Consider the following 27,429-nt stretch of genomic DNA (forward strand, 5'->3'; position numbering starts at 1 on the left):
TTTACTCATGGACGTCCCTCGTTGCCAGCCAAAAAAAATCTTTGACAAGCATGAGGTGAAGTTATGTAGGCAGGGATATTCATTGAAAGTGGATTTTCTTTTTAAATGCAGTTGTTCCACTTGAATTGTGTATTAAATGGCCCAGGTGCTAAGGTGAGAGATGGATTTTTTTTCAGTCTTTGCGTAGAGAGGATGGTATTCAAACTGTTTAAAAATCTTTCCATGTTGGTATTCATAGCATGCCAGTGTATTCTCAAGGCCAATGATAAACTTTGAATTAAGGTGATTTATTCAACTGGTGCATAGTTAGTGGGTTTTACATTTGATGTAGTAATCTATGCAGGATGTCAATTTCTTTAATAGAATTGATCACTTCACATGCCCCTAACTATTATTTTTTATAATACCCCAACCCCCACCCCCTAGCTGCCTTTAAAGCATAATTTACAGTGTATATTTGAAAAAGAAAAATTAAGACAAATAGCTGTAATATAATACTACCCGGATAATTTTTCCCATACCTGTATCTTTATTTCTCTGGCCTTTGGTAAAGGATGGGGTTGTATTATTCTGGAAAACTCTATGTTTCTCTGTTTGTCCTTTTAGAATGCTATGCTTTTGATTCAGTTATGATGTTTAACCCTGGTCAGATTAGTGTTGAACTCAGGTGATATTATAGAAATACCATTTAAGTCAATTCAGAGAGAAAGATCTGAGGTCATATAGGTCATGACATCATCACATGTCAAGGTCATTCAGTACTTCTTGTCTAGATCATTCAGTACTTCTTGCATTAAAACAGTCTTATAGCGAACAATAAATGGAGGCTTACTGGTACATAATTGAAGTGATTTTCATTTCCTGCAAGTGATTTAAAAATATATAAAATATATAGTAAAAAACTTAATGGATTAAACAAATTACACTTATGAGGAAGCAAAATCTTTCCTTCCTGGCCCTTATATTAATTGTAAGCATGTTTTTCATGTACTGTACCTTGTTGTGGATGGAGACAGTTTTTTCTGTTTTGTGTTTTTATTGCTATGTATTAGTCATAAAAAACATAACAAATATGTAACTTTAAACAGATTAAGATTCATCTGATTGTATCTTAATTTCAAATTTGTGAGTTTTTTTTCCAACACAAAATGGAATGTTTCATTTGAGAAACACAAGGTTGCTCAAGTCAGTATTCCAACAATTTCAAAATTTCAAAATAGTTGTCTCTCGCCTGTAAGTGTTAAGCTTTGAAATATCTTACATTTGTTCAATTTGAAAAAAAATTTAAAGGTAGACACCCAGCAAGTTACTGTTTTTGTTAGAGTTTGTATTAAAGTCAGGGGATTATCTTCATTTGATAAATAGAAGGATTTATCTAAAACTAGTCAGATATGATTATGGAAATGGGTTTATGTTTAAAATACTACAAATGGACTGGCAACACTGACAAGAACTTGTTGAGAACTGAAGCGTGTCTAACAGAAACAAGGCTATTACATTAGATCCATAGACTCGTATGGATTTATTAGCTATACATAGATACATTGTTTTTACTATTAGAGACATGGGAATCGGCATTGATTGATGATCTGTGTATTTTTAAGTTCTTAACTCTTTTGCCTAGTGGATGAGATTGCAATAATTTTTGAGAAAATCTTTTGAGTTAGAATGCCTCCAAAACACAAGAAGAAAAAGGATTCTTTTAAACAGTTGTCAAAGTAAGTGGGGGGAAATTTTGTGTTGATTTTCCTGTTAACCATTGAATGATATTGACTCATAACTAGAGACTTGAGCTTTTTATTCTGCTATTTAAGCAAAATCAAATTCTTTCAAGTTTTCACAGTCATAAATTTTTCATTATTTGACCACTCCATTGCATGTGATGTTTGAAGTTTGACAAATAAAGTTGATTGTTTGAATATCTATTGTATTTCATTCAGACATTTTACAAATATCCTTCCAAGCAAACCGTTTAGACATGAAAGAATTAACCTTCAAATAATAACCATGAATTGAGATGAGAGTCTACTTTTATATATGCAACATAATGAGGAGTTGTCCTTTATTTTATATTATTTTATTCTCATCATAGAATCAATATTTTCTCAGACTGGGTACTACAAAGGAAAAAAAGAAGCTGCTTTGTCGTTTGATGAATAATTCATGTAGACTTAGGACTAGCTGACAGATAATGCCATTATGGTGTTTGGATATGGTTGGCACATCTGATTTTGCAGATCCATATTTTTCCATTATTCTGTTGTTCTCTTGATATTGAAGTGCCGATTTCAAAGAGAACAGTCAAACTGAAAAAAGAATTGTTTAAAAAATTATCTTTAAGTACACGTATACAACCTGCATATGAATTAAAAAAGAAAAAAAATAATTATGTGAATTTAAAATGTATAAAATTCAAACCAAGTTAATGCTGAGTTTTTTCCGCAAGTCAGAGTTAATCAAAAGCTAGTCTCATATAGTGATAAGAGTAAGACTTGATGAAAAATCAATTTTTGTTGAGATGATATATCTACCTTTTCCAACAAATAAAATATTTGCTTGAGGTACTTCAAATAGGGTCCATCAATGATTGAAGATTTTATTTGTGACATTTTTGTTTGACATTGTTATCGTAACTCGGAATCAAAGTTTTGGTAAGGAAGTGTTCATCGCTGATATGGGGAATGCGAGGTGCATTTAAATGTCCCATGTTTGGATAAAACGGAACATTAAAATAAACAACAGCCATTACTCTATATTACATGGGGTGCTCCAGTCGTGAAGTGCTTATATGTATAGTTACCAAATATTTATCGTCCCTTTTACCCAGTCTAAGGTCACTAACTGTCTAGCCGACTCAATTAGTCTGTGAAAATAAAATAAGAGCATTCTTCCTTAAATACAGTGATTGTAGTGTATATGTTACATTCATTGGGGGTGTGGCCGTGAAGAGTTTTGTTCTTAAAAGTAATGTCAATGGCTTTAATGTTGAAGTGGATCTTCTTGTATTGTGTCAAACACTCTATACCACTTATTAAAAGGTTTAAGTGCAGTGCAAGGGATTCTAAGGATATTTTAATTGTCACTGCATATTTTAATGACATTAAAATGAAGTAGAGAATGGTTTGAATTTCATTTATTATGAATATAATTACAATATTTGATCTAGGGACATGTTGATCAGAAGAATTCAACTTCAGATTCACTTTCAGTAAATAAGCTACTTTCTATCTTAGAACCATGCAAGACACATGAAAAGCTGACGTTTAGCAAAGTTAGGTCTTATCATGAACTTGTAATGAGAAAACATCAATCAGTCTACCAGGCCTCCTGATACAATTGATTTTCTTTTTGCAATCAATTGCCCCATGACAAAAAAGAACAGAAATCATCTGATAAATTTACAGCTGTGTGGTATGTGTTTTATAGGTTGAGTGGGGGTCCATCACAGGATAATCCCTTTATCACACACCTAGGGGACGGTGACCCTAATCTACAGCCCCACCCCCAGCACCTTCTTAGATCCTCCACCCCCGACGAGAAGCAGACCCTCCAGCTGGTAATCCCGGAACTTGACTATTCAGGGACAGCGGAGCATTCACTCAACAACTCAGGCAGCAACAAGGAATATAACCACTCAGGTCAGTTTGTGGAAGGTGTACAGTAAAACTCAGTTATAACGAAGTCACTGGGACCTGTGAGATTACTTTGCTACATCCGTAATTTGTTATATCTGTATAAGGAATTCGTTAAATTTATATAGCTGGGGATCCAAGATAACTTCGTTATATCCATAAATTCACAATATCCATGTTTGTACTAAACGAGTTTTACTGTATTTATAGGTTAGCAATTCCTCCATGGCCATAATGGAGCAAAATTTTTTTTGTTTACTCAATGTTCACAAAAAAAAATCACATTTTGTTCAACAGATACATTTATTATAAATTTTACTTCATTTACTGTATACATAAATTTGACTAAAAGAAAAATAGTATATTAGTAAACAAACAGTAAAACTTGTGTGTATTGAATTTTGTATTTGTTTATAATTTTGATCATTTATTTGAGATTTATTCTGATCAAGTTGTACTAAGACATCTTTCAAAGAAACATTTTTGATGAAAATAACATTTTCTTCCTTTCAGAAACCAAGGAAGTTGATACAAAAGAACCAGTTCCTGAGCCCGAACCCCCCGCCACTGTAGAAGAACCACTTAGACCTCAATCCAGGCATTCATTTGTTACCTCAAGGAGTTTCCTCAAGGAAAAGACTTCACCCTCCACAAAACCATTTAACAAACAAGTGTATTTTGTGTCTTCAAGTTCTGAACCTCATTTGCGACCAGAGAGTCGCTGCACAAACGTGACAGACAAACCGATCGTAACTCCCATAGTGGAGAATCCATATGCTCGAGTGGACTCGGGCTACTCGAGTCGTTACAGCCACAGGAGCTATAGTGCAGGTTCTGTACGCAAGGTTACTCCCAGCCCCAACAAAATGAGCTACGGAATGACCGAGCATTACTCAAATACTCACGTCCAGCAACCGTGCAATCGCACACAGGAACGCGAGGAGTTACAGCGGATTAACGACCGCTTCACGGCGTACATCTCAAAGGTCCGTCATCTCCGAGAACAGAGTGGACACCAAGTGGACGCCACATCTTTCATTAAGTCTACGAAGGTCTTAGAGGATGAGCTGGCCACCCTGAAGGATCTATATGAACGAGAACTGGACAATGTTAGGTAGTGCAAAATTTTAGGTCTGGAGAATTAGAAATAATATATACATGTACATGTAACAGAAGGAACCTACACCATTCAGTCAACTGAAGTGTCAATGAAATATCACTGAATGGTAGAGCTCTGCTTCTCAGTAAACATTCAGTCACCTTTCAGTAGATATTTAGTCGCCTTTCAGTTAACTTAGTATCAATGTTCCATCCTCTGAATGTATACTGTTTGTGATGTGCTATAAATGCCATATTTAGAACTTACACATTTACAATGGAATAATTGTAAAAAAAAATTTCCATATGAAATCTGAAAAAAAAACTTTGCAGAAAATAATTAATTTAAACATAAATATGGATCAATAATTCAGTAAAATGTTAAAATTTTACACTCATCTTTCCTTTTAATCTTGTTTCATATAAAAGTATTCATTCTCTGTAGGAAACAATTGGAAGATGTCACAAAAGAAAGGAACTCGTATCAAATGCAGTATAACAAGAGTAAACAGTTTGCCTTAGATCTAGAGAGCAGGTAATTCTATTTTGGCACCTAACAGGCCTTTTACCTTCTTACTACAGAGTAAATTTAAAACCAGGGAGATTAAAAAAAAAAAGACAGCATTAATGTAAACACGTAACACATTTTTGTCTTGGCAAATTTAAAATGGGTTTAATTGTTCTTAAATATTTATCTATGTCTAACTGTCTTTAATGAATGAACCTATATCTTTAAATAATTTTTAAGATACATATAAATGAAATAAACATATAGATGTAGATTAAAATAATTTATCTATATCAATATATATACAGGTACACTGTACATAGGTTATTACATATATACATGTACTGTGTCCTCAAAGTATGATAAAGAAGATGGCAATTAATTATTTATTGCTTTAATTAAAAAAAAGTCTGTGCATGCAGATTTCCCCATAAACTACAATGCACTATTCACTATTGAGTAATTGTATCTCTCCAGCAATGAAATTTGAATTTACAGCATCTAGGAACATTACTGTAGATTTTAACACTTGCCCACCCAACCACCCCCATGATTTTTTTAATGTTATTAGACAAGTCGAGCTTAAAAAAAGAATTTAGAGGAAAAAGACAACAACAAAAAAGCAGAATGAAAATAAGGAATATGTTTTATAGAGTAACAACAGCTATGCTGCAGTTAGCTGGTGAAGTTTCAAAAAGTAGGGCTGTCAGAGAAATCTTAAAAGGTTTCTTATTTTATTTTTAAAATTAATGTAATATATGTCTCAACAGTTACTTCCAACAAGACCCAGATGTAAGGTAGGAATCCAGAGAAATCCTCCCCCCTTACTTTATTGTGTGACATAATTAATGATGTTTCAGGCCTTGTGTTGTAAACCCCATACCTACCTACTTAATACCTTGTTTAATGTTTCAACCATTGTCATTCATGACCTAATTTTTTGTCATTTAACTATCAGGTGTAATAAATGTATATTGTACCCTATGAATTGTTTTATTGATCTTGTTTGTGCTATAAATGTCTAAATTCAGTTGTACACATAATTCAGATATTTTTACTTTAAATTTTAAGAAATTATGTTACTGAATTTCATATCATACATGTACAGTGTACATGTATATGACTTTTAAAATGATGTGAGAATTTGAAAAATATGTGTGTTTAAAATTTCGTTTTCTTTTTGACAGATTAATGGTGGAAACAGAGAAAAATAGGAAACTAATGGAGGAAGTTAACATCAGTCATAAACGAATCCAGTCGTTAGAAAACGAAGTTTCAGAAACCAGGAGGAGTTCAGGGCGACCGTTCGATGACATCAACACTTTGACCAGAGACACTGAAAAAATGGCAAGGGAGATTGAGACCCTGAAGCGCAGGTTTGTTGAAGTAGGAATATTAAAAAAATTGTTTCTCCACTGGCGTGGATTTACTTCTAATACTAAGATTGGTGCTGATCGACTGTGACCTAGTTACCGTTAATAGCCTCATTTTCAAAGAGCTTGACCACGGGTCCATTTTTGAGAATTTACAGGTGTTTGGGGTTACATTTTGTCCTGTGTAATATAAGAGAAAAAAATTCCCTGGGTTATTTTCATTCTAGTGCAGTAAAGATAACTTTATCCCATTTTTAAAAAATTCAAAAAGATCTTATTATTTTGGTAACAGATCATTTCTTTTTTTTTTAAACCAAATTTGTTTGCTGGCTTCCTTAGATACGAGAAGGAGCAGCTGATGAGACAGGAAGCGGAAGAGAAGGCGCACCTAATGTCCCAAAAGATGGAGTTTGATAATCAAGTTCAGGGCCAGCAGATCAGAGAAATGAGAGAACGACTGGAGAACGCCAACGCTACCATACTCAGTCTGGAGACCCGCATCCGACAGTACGGGAAATCCGACACATCCATGTCGGCCCTGCTCCAGCAGGTCAGGGAATCTGCAGAGGAGGAAATGGCCCGATTCAAGGCCGAGCTGGAGGAAAACTACAACAGAAATGTATGTCGGTCTCTTAGTAAATTTCTAAAAACAAATGTTGTTAAATGCTGCTGAATTTTGAAAGGAATTAATGCTAACTTTGTAACATTGAGATATATTTCATTGGTAGACTTCGAAAATTTACACTGGCAACCATAATCATTGAATACAATGTATATTCTTTCAAAGTTTCTTTTATGATTTAATTCCTTTTCTATGATATATGTGATAACACATTAATTTTGTGTTAATTTTAGATAACTGCATTGAAAACTCAAATGGAAAATGATGCCAAAACATTTGATAGACTAAATACAGAGAAATCTCAGATCTTAGGGCAAATTGTGGAACTTAAAGCTAAGATTACTTCCCTAGAAGGACAGGTAACTTTTAGATTTCATCAAGCAATAAGATAATGTGTTATGTATAAATCATTGATATGCCGGTAGTCCTTGAGATATACACTGTAAACCAACTATTATTTGCATCATCTTTTATTCGCCATTCATCAGTTTAAAATCTATCCACAACAATCAATTTTCGCGACTGAGGAAACATATTCTATAAACACTAAGCAGAATGACTGGTTCATGGCGATTAATTTTTGCGATATAAAGTAGATCGTGAAACTCGCGAATATTACTCGCACGTGAATGAAAGTTGGTTTACAGTAGCTGCTGATCTGCAGCTCAAGGACAAAATCAAGAAAAGTTAATGGTTCATTTTTTTGTGTGCAATAAATGTACTTTTTTTTCAATGGGTGGCACTGTAGCTCTCTGGTTGTCCATTCTAATTTTTTTTAGACCAGAGAGCTACAGATCTGCAGCCATTTTAAATTATAAAAGCAGAGAGTATTTTCAATACCATGGTAACTCACCCTGAGTAGTATTTTAGGGAAAAAATAATTTTTATCTTGCACAGATTCAGAACCTGAACCACCAGAAGCAGTCCCTAGAGGAGATGGTGGCCCAGGAGAGAGGGCGGGCCACAGAACAGGTGGCAGCCATGTCACAGAAACTTAAGGACGTACAGGACATGCTGTTTGTAAAGCTAAGGGAGGCAAGCCAGACACACGACTGTCACATGCCACTCAAGGCAGAGATCAGTGCCTTGAAAGCTCTTCTGGAGGAGGAGGAAAAAAGGTCAGTAAAATAATCTGCCTTAGAATTATTTATTTGGATCATATGGTATAAAAAGGGGGGGATCTTACTAATTCCAATGCTTAGTATGGATTTTTCAAAAATGGTAAAAGTTGTTAATTTGTTCAAAGCAAAAATGATGAAATTAAGTATCTGGTTATAAAAAAATTTATCATTAGGTTTTAGCAAATAAATAAAATTTAGTGTGAGTCTAGTAAATTATGTAATATTTAATATAAAAATTTGAATTTATTTTTAGAATTGATAATTATATCTTTTTATTGTTTCATGAGTAAGACAACTAGGTTATTCAGTCATGAACATGAAACCAAGACAGTAATCCGTACTGTAGATAGCAAATAGTTTCGTGATGAATAAAAGAATCTAATTTTTTGTCTGACCATTATTTCAAAAGAATTTTGTTATTCTTTAATACGGTAATAACTGAACATTATCTTACCATTTCAGGTTGCAAGTACCATCCGAGGAGGTCACAAACACTATGTCCTATAGCTCCCCCACTCAAGGTTATAGCTCCCCCACTCAAGCTTATACGTCCACCACTCAAGCAGACACTGCCGCTGTCACCTGTGCAGAAACGATGACCTATGCCCCTCCACCTGCTGTGTCCATGACCGCCTACACCCAGCCGTCTGCCCCTCCCATGTCCCCCTCCTTCGCACCACTGACCGCCCCAAATCTGACCAACGAGTACATTCCTCAGTATGACCCCGTGACCTCAGAAGAGTTGGACGCAGCCGGTGTGGGGCTGGAGTATTTTGGGGGAGGGACTCGATATACATACCAGACAACGCCCAGTTACAACAAACTGCAGATTGAGCCCTCACCCCCCACCACCCCTCGGCCTGTGGGGCCAGTGATGAGAGCCAAGTCTGCCCCAGGTAATTAGATTGTTTGCTGCTGTATCTTTTGTATTGAGAAATATTTTTAGAAATACATGTATTTTTTTTTTTTTTAATGCGGAATAAGCTGAAAGATATTTTTGAATATTGTCACTCTTATTTACATCAATAATACTAATTTTACCCAATATCTGAACACAAGCTAAGATAACATGTTTTGTACTTTGCCTGCAGAAATTAAGGGAAAAATTATTTTGGGTCTGAAAGGGAACTTTAAGTTGCCAATTATTGTGAAGAAGGCAAAGTTGCCAAAATCCATAGCTGAAAACAAATCAGGTACATTGCACATAGGAAGTCTGGTAGTTTAAGTTACATTGAATATAAAGTATTATGATACATAAATGCATGTGCAAACTTTACAGAATTAATGCATGATTTTCAATTTGGTAATAGTACAACATCTGTATATTGTCTTGATAATGCATGTCCATTTAGAGACCATGAATTTATTTACTGGTTGGAAAAAAAATAGAACAGAACAAAGAAAAGCAAATATTCACAGAATGAGGGAGAGAAACTAACTGCACTCATATTTTCAAAGATATAGAAATTTGAAGTTTTCATTGTAAAGATTGTTCACTGCTTTGAATTTGCATGTGCTGCATAATTGTTAGATCCTTTACATATGTTGAATGATTTCCAGATTTTTTTTCCTATGGGAATATTTAAACAATATAATGCTTTCTTTGATTGTTAATATGGGAATTAATTTTGCAGTATTAATATAATAATAGCAGTAATAATAATTAATATTTTCTTGTGGGAAACACCAACTTTTTATTTTATCAAAAAAAATAAAATCGGCAATGCGGCTACCTCAAAACGGATGCGCGCGGGCCTGATTTCAATTTTATAAAAATTTTCTGAAAAAGCTAGAACGTTAATTTCATGCAATACTAACATAGAAAGAAAAATTTTTGTTTACATTTATATCCATATAAATAATAATGATAATAAAAGTAGGATTAAGTATGTTAACTTAAAGTTTCTTATAAATGAAATGTACATCACGGTATATTTCATTAATGAAACAGCTACTGCTTCAGAAATCTAAACTGATGACTTTCTTAATAGGGTGCACTGAATGATTAACAGCAATGGTTTTCGTTTATAAGAAATAAAGAAGATAATATTGAGTGGATGTAATAGATATATTCCAGTTATTTGATTACATTACAGAGGAGCCAAATAGTCCCCCCTTAAGGAGGCCCCTGAGTGCCAAATACTCCTCCTCAAAAGATACCGAATCAAGGGAGGCGGCTAGAAATATTTATAAAATCCCAGAGAGACCAAAAAATGATAGATATTACTCTTCACCAATATGTAGGCGGGTCTCTGATATCACTGTGAGTGACAGCACTGACAGCCCATGCCCCTCCCCCCAACAGTATAAAGGTATCCTCACACGAGTGCTGTGTTTAAAGGCACCTCAACTTCTTTGCTCTTAGACTAAAAAAATTGGATTGTTAAATTAATGATCAATTTGTTTCTTTTTCTTTTTCTTTTTTGGACTTGGCAATAACTTAATTTCTAGAGTGTGTCATCATTTCATTTTCAAATTCTAAGAAAAGAGTTAATACAGCATGCATCCTCAACAACACACTGTCTTTGTTTGCTAGCAAGGAAGGCTTGATTGCAGCACATTCTTTTTGGACTTGCAAAACAAACTTGTAAATTGTATTCTATTTTGCTACATTGTCACTCATGTTTTTTTACATACACATTTAATAAACAGCTATGTTTAGAAGTTAAAAAACACATCCGTCTCTTAATTAACATTCATAATTCAATTGACAAGTTGGTTTTTACATGTACCAGGCAGGGGTAATATATTAAAGTTGCAGAGACTTTTCACTACTATCAAAAAAACTTCGATATCTTAAACTCAATGGGACCTATGAGAAATTTTGAGATATCCAAGTATTCGAGATTAATTCAGGGTAAAATACTTAAAAGATTTGTGGCAGGGACTTCCAAGTCACTTTCGATATATCCATGGTATTTGACACATTGGTGTTAGAAATACCAAAGTTCAACTGTAATTTTTGCATTAACACATTCATCACATTTTGTTTTTGGCAACAGCTGGGGCTCATGTCAGAGGTCAGAACGTCCCTCTTATTCCCACCAGCATGGGTCAAGGTCAGGATTACTTTGACGAGATGTTCCGTGACCTTGCCCGGGAGACCTTGTACACCGCCCCCTCCCCGCCCCCACAGAAACAGCAGAGGAGTAAATCAAGCATGGAGAAGTATCAGAGTTCAGTGTACCATGACTACAACACTGCCACATCCAGGTAAGACCTTCAGTCATGTGACTGTCACATGACCATATTGTGTATTTATTGATATATATAACCCAAATATAGTACGTATTGAAGAGTAGAAGTTTGAGTTATCTTTGTTTATCAATTTTTTTCATCTTCTGTATGCTTGATATTATGCAGTTATATTTTTCTATTGTGTATAATACATGTAGTACCAGCTTTTGATTTTATGTATGATTCAGAATTAAGTCACATACAAGTAGAAAATTAATTTCTACTAAGTTTTCATTTGGTCTCTCAAAATACCAAATATTTGTTACTGCAGGGAAAAAAATGTTAATCACACATATCTCAGAATTTGAAAGTGAGATCATGTTTAAAAGACAGCCAAAACAAAACTTTAAAGTTAAAAAAACTAAAAGATACATGAATGTTTAAACTTTTATTCTATAGCATAATATTAATTATTTAATATCAGGCATTTATTTCAAGAACTTGTAGAATAAAATTCCTTCCTAACCCAACATACATGTATTTTGATAGGAAATACATGCATTAATACCAAAATGATTTTAATTTCAAATAGAAATGAATGACTACAATTTGATGTAATTAGTCTGCCCTTTTGCAGTCGTTCCGAGACCCCCGAGTATCCACAACACTTACTGCCCAAGGACGCTCTTGTATTTAGGTACACCTCCCACCTTTTGCTTGCTTATAAATTCTTTTTTTTTATCTTTTCTTCCATATTTGCCCACCCTATGTAGATATAGTGCTTTTGCAATCTATTATAATGGATGCGTGTGTTCCCACACTGCTATTAGTTTTCCCAGCATGCATCAGTTTGACCTTAGTATATTGCCAGGGGGTGTTATGTTCTTGGTATGTGGAGTGAACCAATTTCTGTAACTGTATCATTTGGTCAGCATTTTAAATTTGAAAATTTTAAGCAAAATGATAAAAATTCTGCCTTCATTCATCCTCATGTTAAATACGATTGTTTCTCAAATACTATTTCATTATGGATGTAGGGTCAGAAACTGGTTTACTCTTTTGACAAAGTGTATTCTTTTGTACTTCTGATGTGTGCTATTGTTTTGAAGTTTAAATCAAGGTTAAAATATATACAGTACACTGTATGTATACTTGTACATGTACCAATGGGTCTTTGGAGTAAGAGAAATTTAGGGATCCAGGTCTGTAAATCACAATTTGTTGGAAAAAGTCTCTTGAAATACATTATTTGAAAAATGAAGCCAAGGTTTTGTTGTAACCATTAAGTAATGAGAATCTTTTAAAGGCACAATATGATTGCAGAATGTATGCTTGCATATGACATATTACCGTACAGTATGTAAATACTTATATATCAGAGTCATAGATGTTAATATTGTATGGCAGACATGGATATTCTATGATATTCCCCATTGTAAATCACAAATTTTGTAAGGCTGCAATTTTTTAGGGAAATGTAGCATTGGATTAATTTGAGAAAAAAGTGATTTATGGGTTTTAACAAGCAAAACTTGCTGCAAGATTCAATTCCTGTTCGATTCCTGTTATTTTGCATTATTGCTTTATATTCGCATTTCTGGCAACCTGATGAAATTATGGATAAGATAAAAGTTTCCATGAATAAATTTAAATAAAGTTCGTAGTAACTGCAGATCTCTAGCTCACTGGCCTCAGACAAGTTGGGATGGTATCCATTCCAATTTTTTTCAGACCAGTGAGCTTTAGATCTGCAGCTGCATTAGTATGTATTAGTGATATATCAGATTATGATGCCAGACTGAGAGTATTTATCTAAAACCTTTGGAACTCTGTTTCAAACTGCTAAAGAAATTTTCTTTTGCCAGTTGACTGTTTCAAATCTGCATCTGCCAATGCCTAAAATATTTTCTTCTCTCTTTATTAATGATAATTAACTAAATATAACTTCATTTTTCTTTTTTTATGCATCTGTCAACGCTTCTCATTTGCATATATCTCTGTAAAAAATGTATTCAGGTGTATAGTCCCCAACATCCCTTTCCATTTGTTTGGATGGTAAATTTAAAAAACTTTGATAAAAATATAAAAGTTTTTTCTGATTTAAGCGGAGTCACTACAGGGTTCATCCTATAAAAATCAGAGCTTGATGAAACTTACTGATCATTTGATCAAAGAATTAAAAATAAGACATAAATATATGCTATTATAGTGGAATTATGTAGGAGTAATTACTAACTTCCATTGATAATAAAGGTTAATATCAAATTTCTTAGGAGGCCAATGGTCAGGCGTCTTCGACCATCTAGTACACACGTACTAAGGTATAGTGGTCATAAATGTAATTCTTAGTTTAACAGTCACAGAGAGAACACCAGCACAACATCTAGAAGGAGTTTGAAATATATATTTTTAAAACAAAAGAATCATTGAATGTAACAGATATTTTTGGCCCTTCAAAAATGACTGTCAAAATTTTCTTCATTTTGATATGAAATATTTAAGCAGCATAATGATCCTAGTTCATCTGTAAAACCTATTACAAAAACCTATTTTTGAGGGACCAAACTTTTTTGGGTTGTTTGATACTTCCTCTTCCGTCTGTCACTTTAAACCACAGAAATGTTAACTTGCCTTGACATATATGAACAACCCACTTAAACTCACCCACACTAATTATGCTAAAAAACTTAAGTCTTTCTTTAGTGTGCGTGAAGTAATTAATGGAGTTCTTTTATTCACTGATTTTTAGCTCACCTGAGCCGAAGGCTCAAGTGAGCTTTTCTGATCAAAATTTGTCCGTCGTCTGTCGTTGTCGTCGTCGGCGTAAACTTTTCACATTTTCATCTTCTTCTCAAGAACCACTGGGCCAATTTCAACCAAACTTGGCACAAAGTATCCTTGAGTAAAGGGGATTCAAGTTTGTTCAAATGAAGGGCCACGCCCTTTTCCAAGGGGAGATAATCAAGCATTTGTTAAAAATTAATGGCATTTTTAAAAAATCTTCTCCAGAACCGCTGGGCCAGGAAAGATGAAATTCATGTGGAAGCATCCTCAGGTAGTGTAGATTCAAGTTTGTTCAAATCATGACCCCCGGGGCAAGGGTGGGGCCAAAATGGCCGACCCAAGTTTTACATAGGAATACATAGGAAAAATCTTTAAAAAATCTTCTTCTCCAGAACCACTGAGCCAGGAAAGATGAAATTCATGTGGAAGCATCCTCAGGTAGTGTAGATTCAAGTTTAATCAAATCATGACCCCCGGGGCAAGGGTGGGGCCAATATGGCCGACCCAAGTTTTACATAGGAATATATAGGAAAAATCTTTAAAAATCTTCTTCTCAAGAACCACTGGGCCAGGAAAGATGAAACTCATGTGGAATCATCCCCAGGTAGTGTAGATTCAAGTTTGTTCAAATCATGACCCCCGGGGCAAGGGTGGGGCCAAAATGGCCGACCCAAGTTTTACATAGGGATATATAGGGAAACCTTTTAAAATCTTCTTTTCAAGTACTTCAAAGCTATGATTAGTGATATATATATGGAATCATCCTCAGGTAGTATAGATTCTAGTTTGTTCAAATGATGAACTCCTAGAGGGGAGGGGGTGAGTAAATTCAAGCCCGATGTGCTCAGGTGAGCGCTGTAGCCCCTGGGCCTCTTGTTATAACTTTTTTTTGTTTTAGTTGTAATCATTCATTTTGAAAAAAAATAAAATATAAGTTGTACACTTAAAGGTATTGTAGTCTGTCCTATTTGTAATGGAATAAAACTGCTTCATTTTTTTTCCTTACAAAGAAATATGTAACTGTTACAGTTAATATTTCAAATAACTTTCTAAAATTTACTATGGTTCAGTGACAGAATAATTTTGATATGTCAGCTAAATACTTCCATTTTTTTTTTAATAAAGAAAGAAATGACTATTTCCAAATTTAAATAAGAAAGATAACTCTTAATTAATTTGTGAAAAAAGACTACTCTTTATTAAATTGAGAAAACAATGCAATGCAATTAACATGATTAAGAACCAAGAATTCTAGTTATTATTAGAGTTTGCATCATACCTCACAAGTTAAAAAGTTCTACAAATGTCTTTCCAAATGTACATAAAGCATTAAATTGAGGAATTGATTTTTAAATTTTTTCCTTTGTTTCTTACAAAGGATATTAACTATAAAGTTTATTTACACAGTATTAGAAACTATAAAAACCAATAATTAATGTTTAATAATTTACCATGCTCAAGCTATTGGAAATTAAACCACTACCGTTGAGAGCTTTATACACAGGAAATCAATTTAAAACTTTCTCCTAAACTTGTTTGACGTCGGGGCACTATTTGCCAACTGTCTGTGGATCCAAGAACTTGTATGTAGGTGAAACTTGATAAGCGGCCATGGGCAAATAATGCTTTTAATATGTACCATGGCAAGATAGGAACATTTAAATGGCCCGCTGTTGATTAAAGCATTGTCTTCGTTCAGTAAATCCAGTGCCGGCTTACTGCTACTGGTTGATCAATACTAGCTACACTTAGTAACCATTGTAATCTTGTAAACCCCACATTACTTTTTTGAAAACAGGGGCAGTTAATTTTTTCAGGGATCTATTCTTGTGTTCTGTTAAATATTTTCTTTGGTGATCTTTAAATATTGATGGTTGACAGATTTGATTTTTTTTTATTGTGCCGGTGGAGTTTTGAAGAAATCTGATTTGAGACTTTATATTCACTGACAATGGAGTCTTCTAATTCTTTTGACAGTGCTGTTGGGGATATCAAAATTCTAGAAGTCAATCAAGAAGGGAAATATGTGCGATTAATGAATGAGAGCAAACAGGTAAGGTATAAATGGCATATATATAAATGTAACGCTTAATGAATGTGTAACATGAAACTAATTACATTGATGATGAAAAGTCACTGAGTTCAAACAAATTTTGATTTTTGTGCAAATATGTTAAAGAATAACTCATTACTTAGATTATAATTACTACCTAAAATTTGGTAAGATTATTATACAAACCTGTTGTGATTTTAAAGAAAATTGATCATCTGTTTTAAAAAGACAAAAAATATATTCAGGATTTTTTATCAATTGTTTCAATTCAAAAATTTTCTATCAAAAGTGACATCTCATAACAATTTCTAAAATGGCATGTAGAGTAAAAATCTTTGATATATCTCTTCAGTATAATTGTTTTGATTTGCCAAAATATACAAGCTTGCAGCTTGAATAAACTGAACAATTAAAGCTTATAATTATGATGATAATATTGGCTAGGGTTTGATATTTAGACATGAATTGAAAACAAAAGACTCTAGCATATCTTGGGACATGGCTATCATGTTCAATCTGCCCTGACTGTCAATAATGCTTTGAGAAGTCACTCAATGCAACATTAAACCACTGTTTTTACATGTGCCGGCATTTACATGCAACCATAAGCTCTTTTAAAAAGCCCTGTTACATTGATCTGATTGCTTCAACCAAGGGTCACTGCATACAAATAAATTGGCATGTACTGTCAACATTGTAAAAAAGGGAGACTTTTTTTTTAATGGAAGCTTGATGCAGTCCTAGGTGAAAAATGAATCATCTGGTATTTAAAAAAACATTAAAATAAAAACTATACTGAAATTAATCTTGTGTCTAAAATATTTTTAAAAATCTTTTCTTGTAATCTTCTTAAATATGTTTAAAATATAAAAGCACTAATTAATTTTTACAGCCGGGATTAACATGTTCAATAGGCCAGCAGGCATTTAATTATTAAAATTGAAGGGTATACATACATATTTTGATTAGAAATTTACTTATTTCATCTTCAGATAATTTGAAAGTTTTAAATTTATAGATGAATTTACTGAGAAGATTATTTACCATGTATAAGATTATAGTTACTTACATCATAAATAAACAAACAAGACAAAGAACTGATGATAAAGCAATACAATGATTGGCTTTTGCAATGAATTTTTTTCCTTTGCTTGGCTTTAGGAGGCAGAGTTTGGAGGTTACATGATACAACAAAATGTGGGAGGGCATCCCGTGGCTGTGTACCGATTTCCTCCCAGGACGAAGTTCCCCCCAAACTGTACCCTCACGGTGTGGGCGGGAACAAATGACCCCATTCTACACCAACCCCCCTCAGATTATGTTTGGAAAGAGCAGCAGAAATGGGGTACAGGACCAGAGTGCACGACCATTCTGTGTAAACCCAATGGGCAGGTGGGCACATTTTATAATTTTCTTAATTTTATTAATTAATCATTATAATATTTATTAATTTCATTAGTACAATTGTTTTTCAATATTCATTTCACTTTATTTTTTTTGCATTTTAAATTAAGCCTCTGTAGGAATATTTTGAATTTTTTTTCCATTTGTTCTGTCTTTGATTTCAATTCTGAATAGCTGGGTGCTAATAACAAAATCTTACAAGAGTATTATAGATGCATATTGTATAAATGCATATTCTTTTTGATAAGACCAAAAGTTGTGATTGTCGGGGAGAAAAAATTCAGATCAGTGTTGAATTATGGCGGATATAGACTCCCCAAAGTAGAAAATTGTGGCCATAAATTATACAGCTCAGCCACCTTATTAGTTGTAAGGTTTAAACCTGCACTCATAAGTTTCTCCATTTAAGTGTCTCAAGTGAGAGTTCTAAGATCAATTACTGATAAGAATTAATCCCTGGCTTGAAGGAAATGAGACCTTAGTTGATACTATCCTATGGGATGCTTTTCTAGTCCTCTTAGATTTTAAGTACCTGGGTACTTTTTCAGATATTGAAATGTTAAGAAATGGTTTAATTTAGTTTACTTAAGAAATGGTTTAATTTAGTTTACATCAATAATAAACATTCAAATGACATGATATAGGTGAAATTGAATTGCAGCAGAAATGATTAAAATGTGTATTTTAAGAGAAGAATACAAATTTAATATTTTAGATTTTAATGTTAGCATACATGTAACTGAAATTGTGATTTTTATTGCAGGCAATAGCTTGGACCACAGCTGCACATAGATTCACAAAAAATGCATTTGAGGAGCCCTCACCCACTGCCCAACCTGTGGTGGCAGGTAGGTTTTTTCATGTACATAGGCCAGAATAAAAGAGTACATGTACCATTGTGGCATTGAATAGGCTATTTTAATGCAATTTTTTGTAAAACTCATTTTGATTGGATAATGCACTGATGTTTGAACCAGTAAATTGAGCATTTATGAGTTTTAAAGCTTTTCAAAGTGACGTCGTAATAGAGCTACGCTAAAACACAATGCTTTGTGATGTATTTCATATAATAAAATTCAACAAATAAGACATAAACATCAAATAAAATGCATAGATTGCATTAGAATGGGAATAACTGTCTTCTAATTTGGTATTTGCAACCATTAATGCTGATTCAACCATCGCAAACATCCGTTTTACCGACTTGATGCGTCGCTGGTAAAACTCAGTTTGCGACCGTTAAATCAGCATTAATGGTTGCAGATACCAAATTAGAAGGCAGTTATTCCCTAATTTACATGTACCACACATTAGCAAGACTTTGACATTACACATTGTACATGTAGTATTTCATTGGAGATGATTTGGCGTAAAAGTTAGGAAAAAATTGTATGATTTCTTGATTTTTCTTAGAAATGATGAGTTTATGAAATATTTAACACTTTCCAATTGACTAATGTAAAAACTTAACATTGAACAGATGAAGCCATTCCCGATGATCAGAATATAGACACAGACAGTCTAACAGAGATGACAGTCAACATCAATGAACCAAAACCAGACTCAGTGTACCTCAAAAGGTAGGTTAACCAATTAAAACTAGACTCAGTTTACCTCAAAAAGTACGTCAACCAATCAAATCATACTCAGTGTACCTCAAAAAGTACGTCAATCAATCAAATCAGACTCAGTGTACCTCAAAAGGTACGTCAACCAATCAAATCAGACTCAGTGTACCTCAAAAGGTAGGTCAACCAATCAAATCAGACTCAGTGTACCTCAAAAGGTATGTCAACCAATCAAATCAGACTCAGTGTACCTCAGAAGGTCCAACCAATCAAATACCAGTGTTCAAAAAGTAACCAATCAAATCAGACTCAGTGTACCTCAAAAGGTAGGTCAACCAATCAAATCAGACTCGGTGTACCTCAAAAGGTATGTCAACCAATCAAATCAGACTCAGTGTACCTCAAAAGGTAGGTCAACCTATCAAAACCAGACTCAGTGTACCTCAAAAGGTACGTCAACCAATCAAATCAGACTCAGTGTACCTCAAAAGGTACGTCAAGCAACCGAAACCAGACAACATGAAATATAGATCAGCAAATGAAAACCAGATTTTTGTACCTAAACAAATAGGTCAAGGTCATTAACCTAACATAGATTTATTTTTGTACACCAAAAGAAAAGTTTTCAATCTTGCAAAATGTTGCATAATACATGAGTTATATTTTCAAAAGTATACACAGGAAGCACTAAGACTTGTAGAATTCTAAGCTGATTTTCCGTTTTACAGGGAGAAACAGCAACCTAACGTGTTAACCCCTCAGAAGCACCCCCATGGTACCTCCCCGGGGAAAGAAATCCACCCCCACACAGGTCAGCCCCGCCCCTATACGTACGGGAATGACAACAGCAGTGTGAACCGACAGTCCAGATCACAGACAACACGGCCTGACCCAGTCAATGGTAAGGGGCAAAGAAATTCAACAGAGATACCGTAAAACACTTTTTATGCCCCAGGATTGAAAGATCCTGGGGGTATATAATGTAAAACAATTTTTCACACCAGAATTGTGTTACCATTGGTGGCATAGTGTTCTATAAACACATCTTGTTATTTGTAAGTTTTTAATATTTGTGTTATTACAAGAGATGGTGTTCGCACAAAATTACCATTCTTTTGTTTGTTTTTATTAGAATATAATAAATATAATTATAAATTAAAAGCATGAAAATTTTGTCTTGCTTATATACATACCAAATACATATCTCCTGCGAAAAATTTATCATCTAATAGCTGCAATAGGCATTTATTTGTACACAAAAATAGGTAAATGAATGATTTTCTATGAGGAGAAGCAAAAGAGGAGATTTTGAGACAGAGTATTGAAATGTTCACGATGAAATAACCTGATTTTTTTTCTAAAAGATTTTTCTTTGCAATTTGGCTTCCATTAAAATTTTAGAAAAGAAATTTAGCTTTTAAGTTGTTAAAAATAGAGAAAGTTTTGATTTTCCATCACATCTTTGAAATTGATATGTGCATGTTTCTACAGGTCAGCCTTATGCAGGGTCGGCCCAGAAGATGGGTAGTGCTCCACTGAAACGTTACACCCCCACCAATATACGAGGGAATGGCTGTATTGTTAACAAAGCAGTAAGTACATACATAACATTTCAGGTGAAGATATCTAAGGGCAAGGCTTTAAAACATAGAATATTATTTTGTTGTAATCTTTAGCATTTGATTTGCAAGGGAAATTGTTAGAGTAATTTTTTTGATCATTCATTTACTTGCGCATTTTGTGATATTTACTTTTCACATGGCAGCTCCGTCATACAAGCGATATTAAGTGTAATTTACATCTGTATTGTTTTATATGTCATTGACTAAATATGAGTTTGTTAATTAATATGAAATAACAATGTGACTAATTATTGATTATTGGAGCTGATGCTTAATTACCACATCTTCTGAAATATAACCCCCCTATTTTAATTTTAACACCTTCCCAGATTCAACTAACTTTCTTAATTTCAAGTACTTTGCAATTTCAGTAAGCAAAATAATAATCTACAATGCAAATATTTATTTTGTTGGATGTTACAATATCTAAAAGTTAAAGTTCATCGTACAGAAGAATAAAAAATTTTAAGAGGTCTGTCAGATGCATATTCATTTAAAAAAAAGATTAAGTTTGAACTAGGAAACAAAATTGAAAACCAAGTACATACTCATCATATATCTTTCTATCTATTGCTCTTAATTGCTTCTTTAATTAATAATTTTATCTTATTTTTAACTTTTCAAATTTATTTTACAACCTCTCAGACATCACTGTCATGCAAACCTGACAATAAAACGATGAGGGATAAAAATCGGTAAAAGTTCACATGAAGGATGCATGTCTGTCGTAATATAATGTTGAGTATGCATGATATGTAAATTAATTTCTGTGACATGTTTAGAACTCAGAGCATGGTTATTGCACTTTTTCATTTTCAGTTCACTGTGCAGGGTATAATTTAAAAAAAAAAATTGAAAGGAAATATGATTGTAGAACAGATTGTTTGCAAAAAAAGCTAGAAATTATTTCAAATAGCATCTTTCGTTTTGTTTCTTTTTTTTTTTTGACTGATGGGGTAGGGGGATGGGGGTTCCATAGCATTGAGCATGCAATCATTTGAAAAAAAGACAAGTATAAAAATGGCTTAGTGTAACAAAGCTTGTAAATTTACTAGGGATGTCAAATCGGTCATTTTTTAATACTCGGTTACTCGAACGTTTTTCCGATCGAGTACCCGGGTACTCGGTATAAGTGTAAATAAATAAGAACAAGTAAATTGATGAAAGTAAAACATTGTAAACACTTGTAGATATAAAACCAAATGCTCTGATAGGAGGTTTACACGTAAATGCATTTCTGTTGTAACAATGATGAGAACTAAATTTAATACAACATTTATTTAAGTTCAATTTATTTATCTGATAAACACAAGAAATAAAATATGAGTGGTTCATGGTGTTTTTGTTTAAAAAAAAATAATCTAGCTACTCCGTAATTGTAATACGTAACTCTTTGTTCATTTGACGTCAAGGTATATATCAGTCGTACAGTTTGACTTAAACTTGACCAAGTTCTGACAGAGTCGATTTACGATTTTCGTATACTTTTCGATCTTAGATTATATCATATATATATGATATGATATATATATCTTAGAGTATCACGGGACGGTATTTTTTAGTTTGGTGCAACGATGGACATCAGTTTTTTAAAACCTTTGCCTTCAACTATTTGTACATGAATTGGCATGTAATCAAACACAACCATATCAACAGTCGTGTGTGTAATATCATCTGTCTCTTTTCCCGAGAATTTATGGCTTCTCGGAGAATTGACAAAATTATCTAATTTATTTAATCATAATCATATTTAATCATAACAGACCTTAAACGATGTTCAGTGAAAACAAATAATTAAAGATAATCAAAAAAAAGGGTAGAAGACAGCCGAAGTTGAGAAAAGCCAGGTAACAGGTACTTGGTCACGATAATTACTGTATAAACACTGCCACGGGCGATAACGGTCATTTAGTGGAGTAGGAAACCCTAATTAATGTATGTACAAGTGCAATGAGTATTTTACGTTTTAAAACAGATTGTTTAATCCATTAATAAATAAGCTTAGAAATATTCAAAAATATACATCCGAGTAACCGAGTACCGATTTTAGTAAGTTTGTAAATTGACATCCCTAAAATTTACACATACTATCTATGTAGTGGTAAATATACATGTATTGGAATTAAAGTATTGGACGATCATTTTAATAACTAACATTGTAACATTTAATAAATAATCACAAAGTTTATGTGTGCATGATGTGTATTTGGTCTCAATGTTGCTGCATGCATGTTCAAATTACTGCGCAAATTGAAAGCTTAAAAAGCGTAAGTCATGCAATTCTAATTGAATAATTTATTCATGCATAGAAAAGGTCAGTTTATTTTTACATTCTTTAGGATCACAAACAAATTTTAATATGTTTTCTAAGCATTAAAGCTAACTAAGTATTATAAAGCAAACTATACTGTAAACGTATTATATTTTGCTGTGTATTCTTTTTAGCACTGTTGGCGGAAAGACGCTACTGCTAATTCAAGTACAATGCTAAATGTTTTGTACTTATATATGTAAATAAGAATGATAAGATATGCGCTAAATCAAATCTACGCGAACTTGTTCAAAACCCAATTTCTGCCAAATATTGTACAATACATTTGTAGTAATCTGGAATGGCCAGGATAGGGACAAGTTTTTATCTTGAAGCAAGTTGGAACTTTCACAAAACTAATATACATCATTTCTCTACAATGTTCTAAATACATATGAGGTGATGGTTATATGTTAACTGGTTCTCTGAACTGGTTCTCTGATGTTTTATTTTCAGAATTCTAGTTTCCTGAACTACCTTCTGGCATCAGCTCCTGAACACTGAACATGTAATTTGTTCTCTCACCACCTATCCCAATATGTTCAAATCTTGTTTATTAATTGAATTTTTAAAAGGGGTTGGGGGAAATTTATAAAATACAATTATAAACTGCTATTTTAATTCATTCAAAAGCTGATTTTTTTTCATCATGCTTGTGCTCAATTAAACACAAGATCTGGACATTTTGGGCCCAATTTCCCCAACTCTGTAACTTTTACATCAAGTCTTTTGTGAATTAAGGCATGACAGAGCTTTGGGTGGAGCGATAAATTATAATTTTTCATGCAAGACTTGGTGTACAGAGCTTACTAAAGATTGATTAACAGAGACAAACATTAACATACCCAATTTACCCTGTGATTTGTTCATCCTTTAATTCACTCATGTCAATATTTCCCATGCATCTGAGATATAAACATGTTTCCATGTACTTTTGTCAAATTGAAAGAATCTTTTTTATGTTGCCATGGCAACTGAAAAAGATTTTAATTAATTAATCAATGTGTGTTCTCTGACTTGCATCCCTCTGTCTAACAAAATCCAAGGCAATATTAACATTGTTCAGATGGTCACTAAATATTAATTGATAAATTTCTTGGAATGGTCTCAAAATTTTTTAATTCAATGCAGTCCATGAATTATATTAAAAAAACAACTTATTTATGGATGTCGCTGAAAGAATTTTAATAATAAACTCCATTATTCTTGGTATAAATAAATAGGGGGTATGGTAAAATTAAAAGGGTTAACATGTACATCTCTAAGTCCTTGGATCCTTTGACCTATATTTTTGTGCATAATTAATAGGAAAGGTTAAAGTTCACTCTCATGTCATCATCCTTATACATCCTCATTTTTGGTGGTAGTCTTGTAGTGTATGAGGAGGATCCAGGATTTTGGTAGGTATGAGGGATGCAGGTCTAGCTAGAGCTGTGGTTATTTGTTTGTAGGCCGGTACGATACGTGTGGGCCCAGCCTCCCCCTTCTCCTCCCCCCTGCAGCAGGAGTATAGTAACAGTCGGCCCGCCTCACTCGTACGCTTCTCTACCTAGAGGTGCGTGGTCTTCATCTGCTTGTTTTTCTTCCAGTCTGAAGTATAAATAATCCTCTGTGTTCAATTTGAGAATCTTGCTGTAGCATTACAGAGTGTTTATAGGTTTTTATTGCTCTTAGAGCCAAACCCATTAATTAATAAAAATTATAGGTTTAACTTTGATTTTATGTAATTTTGAACATAATTTTTTTCTGACCATATTTATAACTATTTGAGTGATTTAGATGTTTTATCATTATGAAAGAGAAAATGTTTTGTGTTAAATTTAGTCATTAAATCAAGATATAGACATTATTTATGGACAAGTAAACTTTGAAGTAGTGCATTAGGATTTATTTCCTTTAATTCAGAAATTCCACAAAGAAATAGAATTCCAAGAATTTGTGATTTTGTTTATATAACCATGATTGAAATTTGATTAATAATGATTTACATGTTTGAAGATATAACATTAACACAAGTGATTTGATCCTCTATATAACATGCCAGTTTGTTGTTATACCTTTCTCATTCAATCTCTATGTGTGATTGTTCTCAATCCAAGACCAAAAATCTAAATCAATTTTTAATTAACATGGAAAAACATTTCAACAAATGTGTCCCCATAAATAATTTTTCTTTCAAAAGCTTATAATATTGATCTATGAAATTTTTAATTTTTTTTTTTTTTTGCAGGATGTAGGTAAAACTTCAAGTCCACCTAACCCTTTCATGTCACCGCATGTCAAGTTTCAGACAGGCCTAGATCAGATCCGCTCCCAGCACAATGAGGACTTCATGCCTCCCATGCCCCGCCCACCTCTCTTCTCATCATGGTAGCTCCGCCTACTTTCTGTTTAGCTCCTCCTACTCTTAATTTTTGTGTGTCCAATCTGTGATGGATTGATGAATGTGTGAATGTTTTCTGCAAGGGAAGTTGGATTTGATACAGCCTGGGAAACAATGACTTTCAGCATTAGGGTGGTATAGTGGAGTCTGGAACTTACTTTTTTCAAACATTTTGCAATTTTTAATTAGAAATAAAGCAAATGAAAAACAGCAGGAGGGATAAAACTGATGGTTTGAATTTCTGTCCTTTTTCTTTGTGCCAATTGAGGTGGGTGGGATTCATGCCACATTTACATTTAGCTTACATTTTCTCTAGTATATATGTTGAAGAAAAACACTTTTTTCTTGAGTGTTTGAACACAAGCTATGCAGAGTTCATCAATTTCAATTTTTTTAAAATTATGAAATACATATTAATAGATACTGTAGTATCATCAAATTAAATCATAGGTGAATAATGTTTGACTGATTTTGTTGTTCTGTGTATTTTTAAAAGTATTATTTCTTTTGTTTTTGTTTTTTTTATTTGAATGTTTTTTAGTTTATATTAGAAAATGCCAGGCATGCATGGAAAGCAGGGGTATGTGTTTCATTGTGACATTTCTAGCCTGAATATTTGCTCAGATTTCCCCCGATAAATTGATTCAACAGGGTCTGTTTTGCTTGTCTTAATGCTAACAAAACACAGAAATTTTGCTCTATTCCAGTTTATTGTTATATAAATGCTTTTCATCCTTTGTTGTTTTTTTAACTACAGTCAAACCTCTTTATGTCAACCTCCAGGGAAAATTGAGATTTCAGAGGATTTGAGTTGTTTTTTGCTTATTTAAAGAAAAATTGGTTGATACCTTCCAGTATAATTTGAAATAGACATGAATTTCAAGTCTCCAAAGTTCACCTGTATGTTAATAGTTTAAACAGAGGTATTTTGATGTTTTCTTGAACATATTTTAATTGCAAAGTGATAATGAAACAATGAAGACTCCTTGATATTAATTTTAAGGAAATTAATTTTAGTTGCAACAATTTACTTTATTTGTAACCTTACATGGAAATAAAGTTTGTCTGAAAATGATGTATTTATGCCATACATTAATTGATGATCTAATTACCCAGGACACAGAGCTTGCACTAATTATCGCAAACATGCACATGGAAAAATAGGGAGCTGTATTTATGTGTCTTGTCTATTATGCATAATGATTATGAAAATTTATTTTTATACATGTAAAAATGCTTAGTACTTGTAATCCATTTTTCTGTGATAGAAACTCAATGCCATATATTTTATCTGCTGAAATTTTTGCTGCCTTTCAGGGCTTTGATGTCAACAGAGTTTATGACTTATTAACTAGTTTTGCTAAGATTTTTTTCCACCTCAGAATATGGAACTACATGTAGCATGTATGATATTTTTGTTATTGGGAATGCATTGTTTTGTATTGAACTGTGATTTAAGAATTCATTTTTAAATGAATGACCCAAAAAATCAAAGAGTAAATTTGACTTTCCAGCCATGTTCGAGATAAGGAGAAACCCCAAGTTTGAGAGGCTACCTGATAGTCGGGTTTTACTGTATTATCTTTGGTCTGAATCAAGCGTTTGTGATGCTGAATGTATCTTATGTAGTCTGCGCTGTATCAAATGTTTTATTTTGTCTTTTACTGCTTGTTCCATCCATGATTGTTATCTGTGATAATTATGTTATATTTTTATTATATATTCAAATTATAGAAATGACTAGACCACATTTAACAAATTTTTGCTAATTTT

General features: G+C 33.2%; 1 protein-coding gene across 7 annotated transcripts; it reads left to right on the plus strand.

Moving 5' to 3' along the window:
- LOC134259569 (uncharacterized) lies at positions 1-27,429 on the plus strand. Of its 7 annotated transcripts, none has more exons than XM_062742172.1 (20): positions 1-153; positions 3,427-3,638; positions 4,146-4,746; positions 5,176-5,265; positions 6,426-6,614; positions 6,951-7,230; positions 7,467-7,592; positions 8,131-8,351; positions 8,817-9,250; positions 11,357-11,567; positions 12,169-12,228; positions 16,293-16,368; positions 17,530-17,760; positions 18,536-18,620; positions 19,253-19,352; positions 20,069-20,241; positions 20,832-20,932; positions 21,608-21,657; positions 24,725-24,828; positions 25,504-25,644. In XM_062742172.1, exons 1-20 carry the CDS (start codon positions 137-139, stop codon positions 25,512-25,514), a joined length of 3,372 nt encoding a protein of 1,123 aa, XP_062598156.1. In that variant the 5' UTR covers positions 1-136; the 3' UTR covers positions 25,515-25,644. The 7 variants fall into 7 exon arrangements, with proteins under 7 accessions (XP_062598156.1, XP_062598154.1, XP_062598160.1 ...); XM_062742170.1 differs by lacking the exon at positions 1-153 and adding an exon at positions 1,560-1,718; XM_062742176.1 differs by lacking the exons at positions 1-153; positions 21,608-21,657; positions 24,725-24,828 and adding exons at positions 1,560-1,718; positions 23,730-23,781 and having other exon boundaries at positions 25,504-25,639.

The sequence above is a fragment of the Saccostrea cucullata genome, unplaced genomic scaffold (genome assembly GCF_032062105.1).
Source record: "Saccostrea cucullata isolate Sc308-1 unplaced genomic scaffold, CSIRO_AGI_Scuc_v1 ctg749, whole genome shotgun sequence".
NCBI classification, from domain to species: Eukaryota; Metazoa; Mollusca; class Bivalvia; order Ostreida; family Ostreidae; genus Saccostrea; species Saccostrea cuccullata.

Excerpts from the sequence above, each read along its gene's own strand:
- LOC134259569 (XM_062742170.1), top strand. The coding sequence starts at position 1,669 with ATGCCTCCAAAACACAAGAAGAAAAAGGATTCTTTTAAACAGTTGTCA. Across the intron at positions 5,266-6,425 it reads GCCTTAGATCTAGAGAGCAG|ATTAATGGTGGAAACAGAGA; the intron begins GTAATTCTATTT and ends TCTTTTTGACAG. Across the intron at positions 16,369-17,529 it reads TAATGAATGAGAGCAAACAG|GAGGCAGAGTTTGGAGGTTA; the intron begins GTAAGGTATAAA and ends GCTTGGCTTTAG.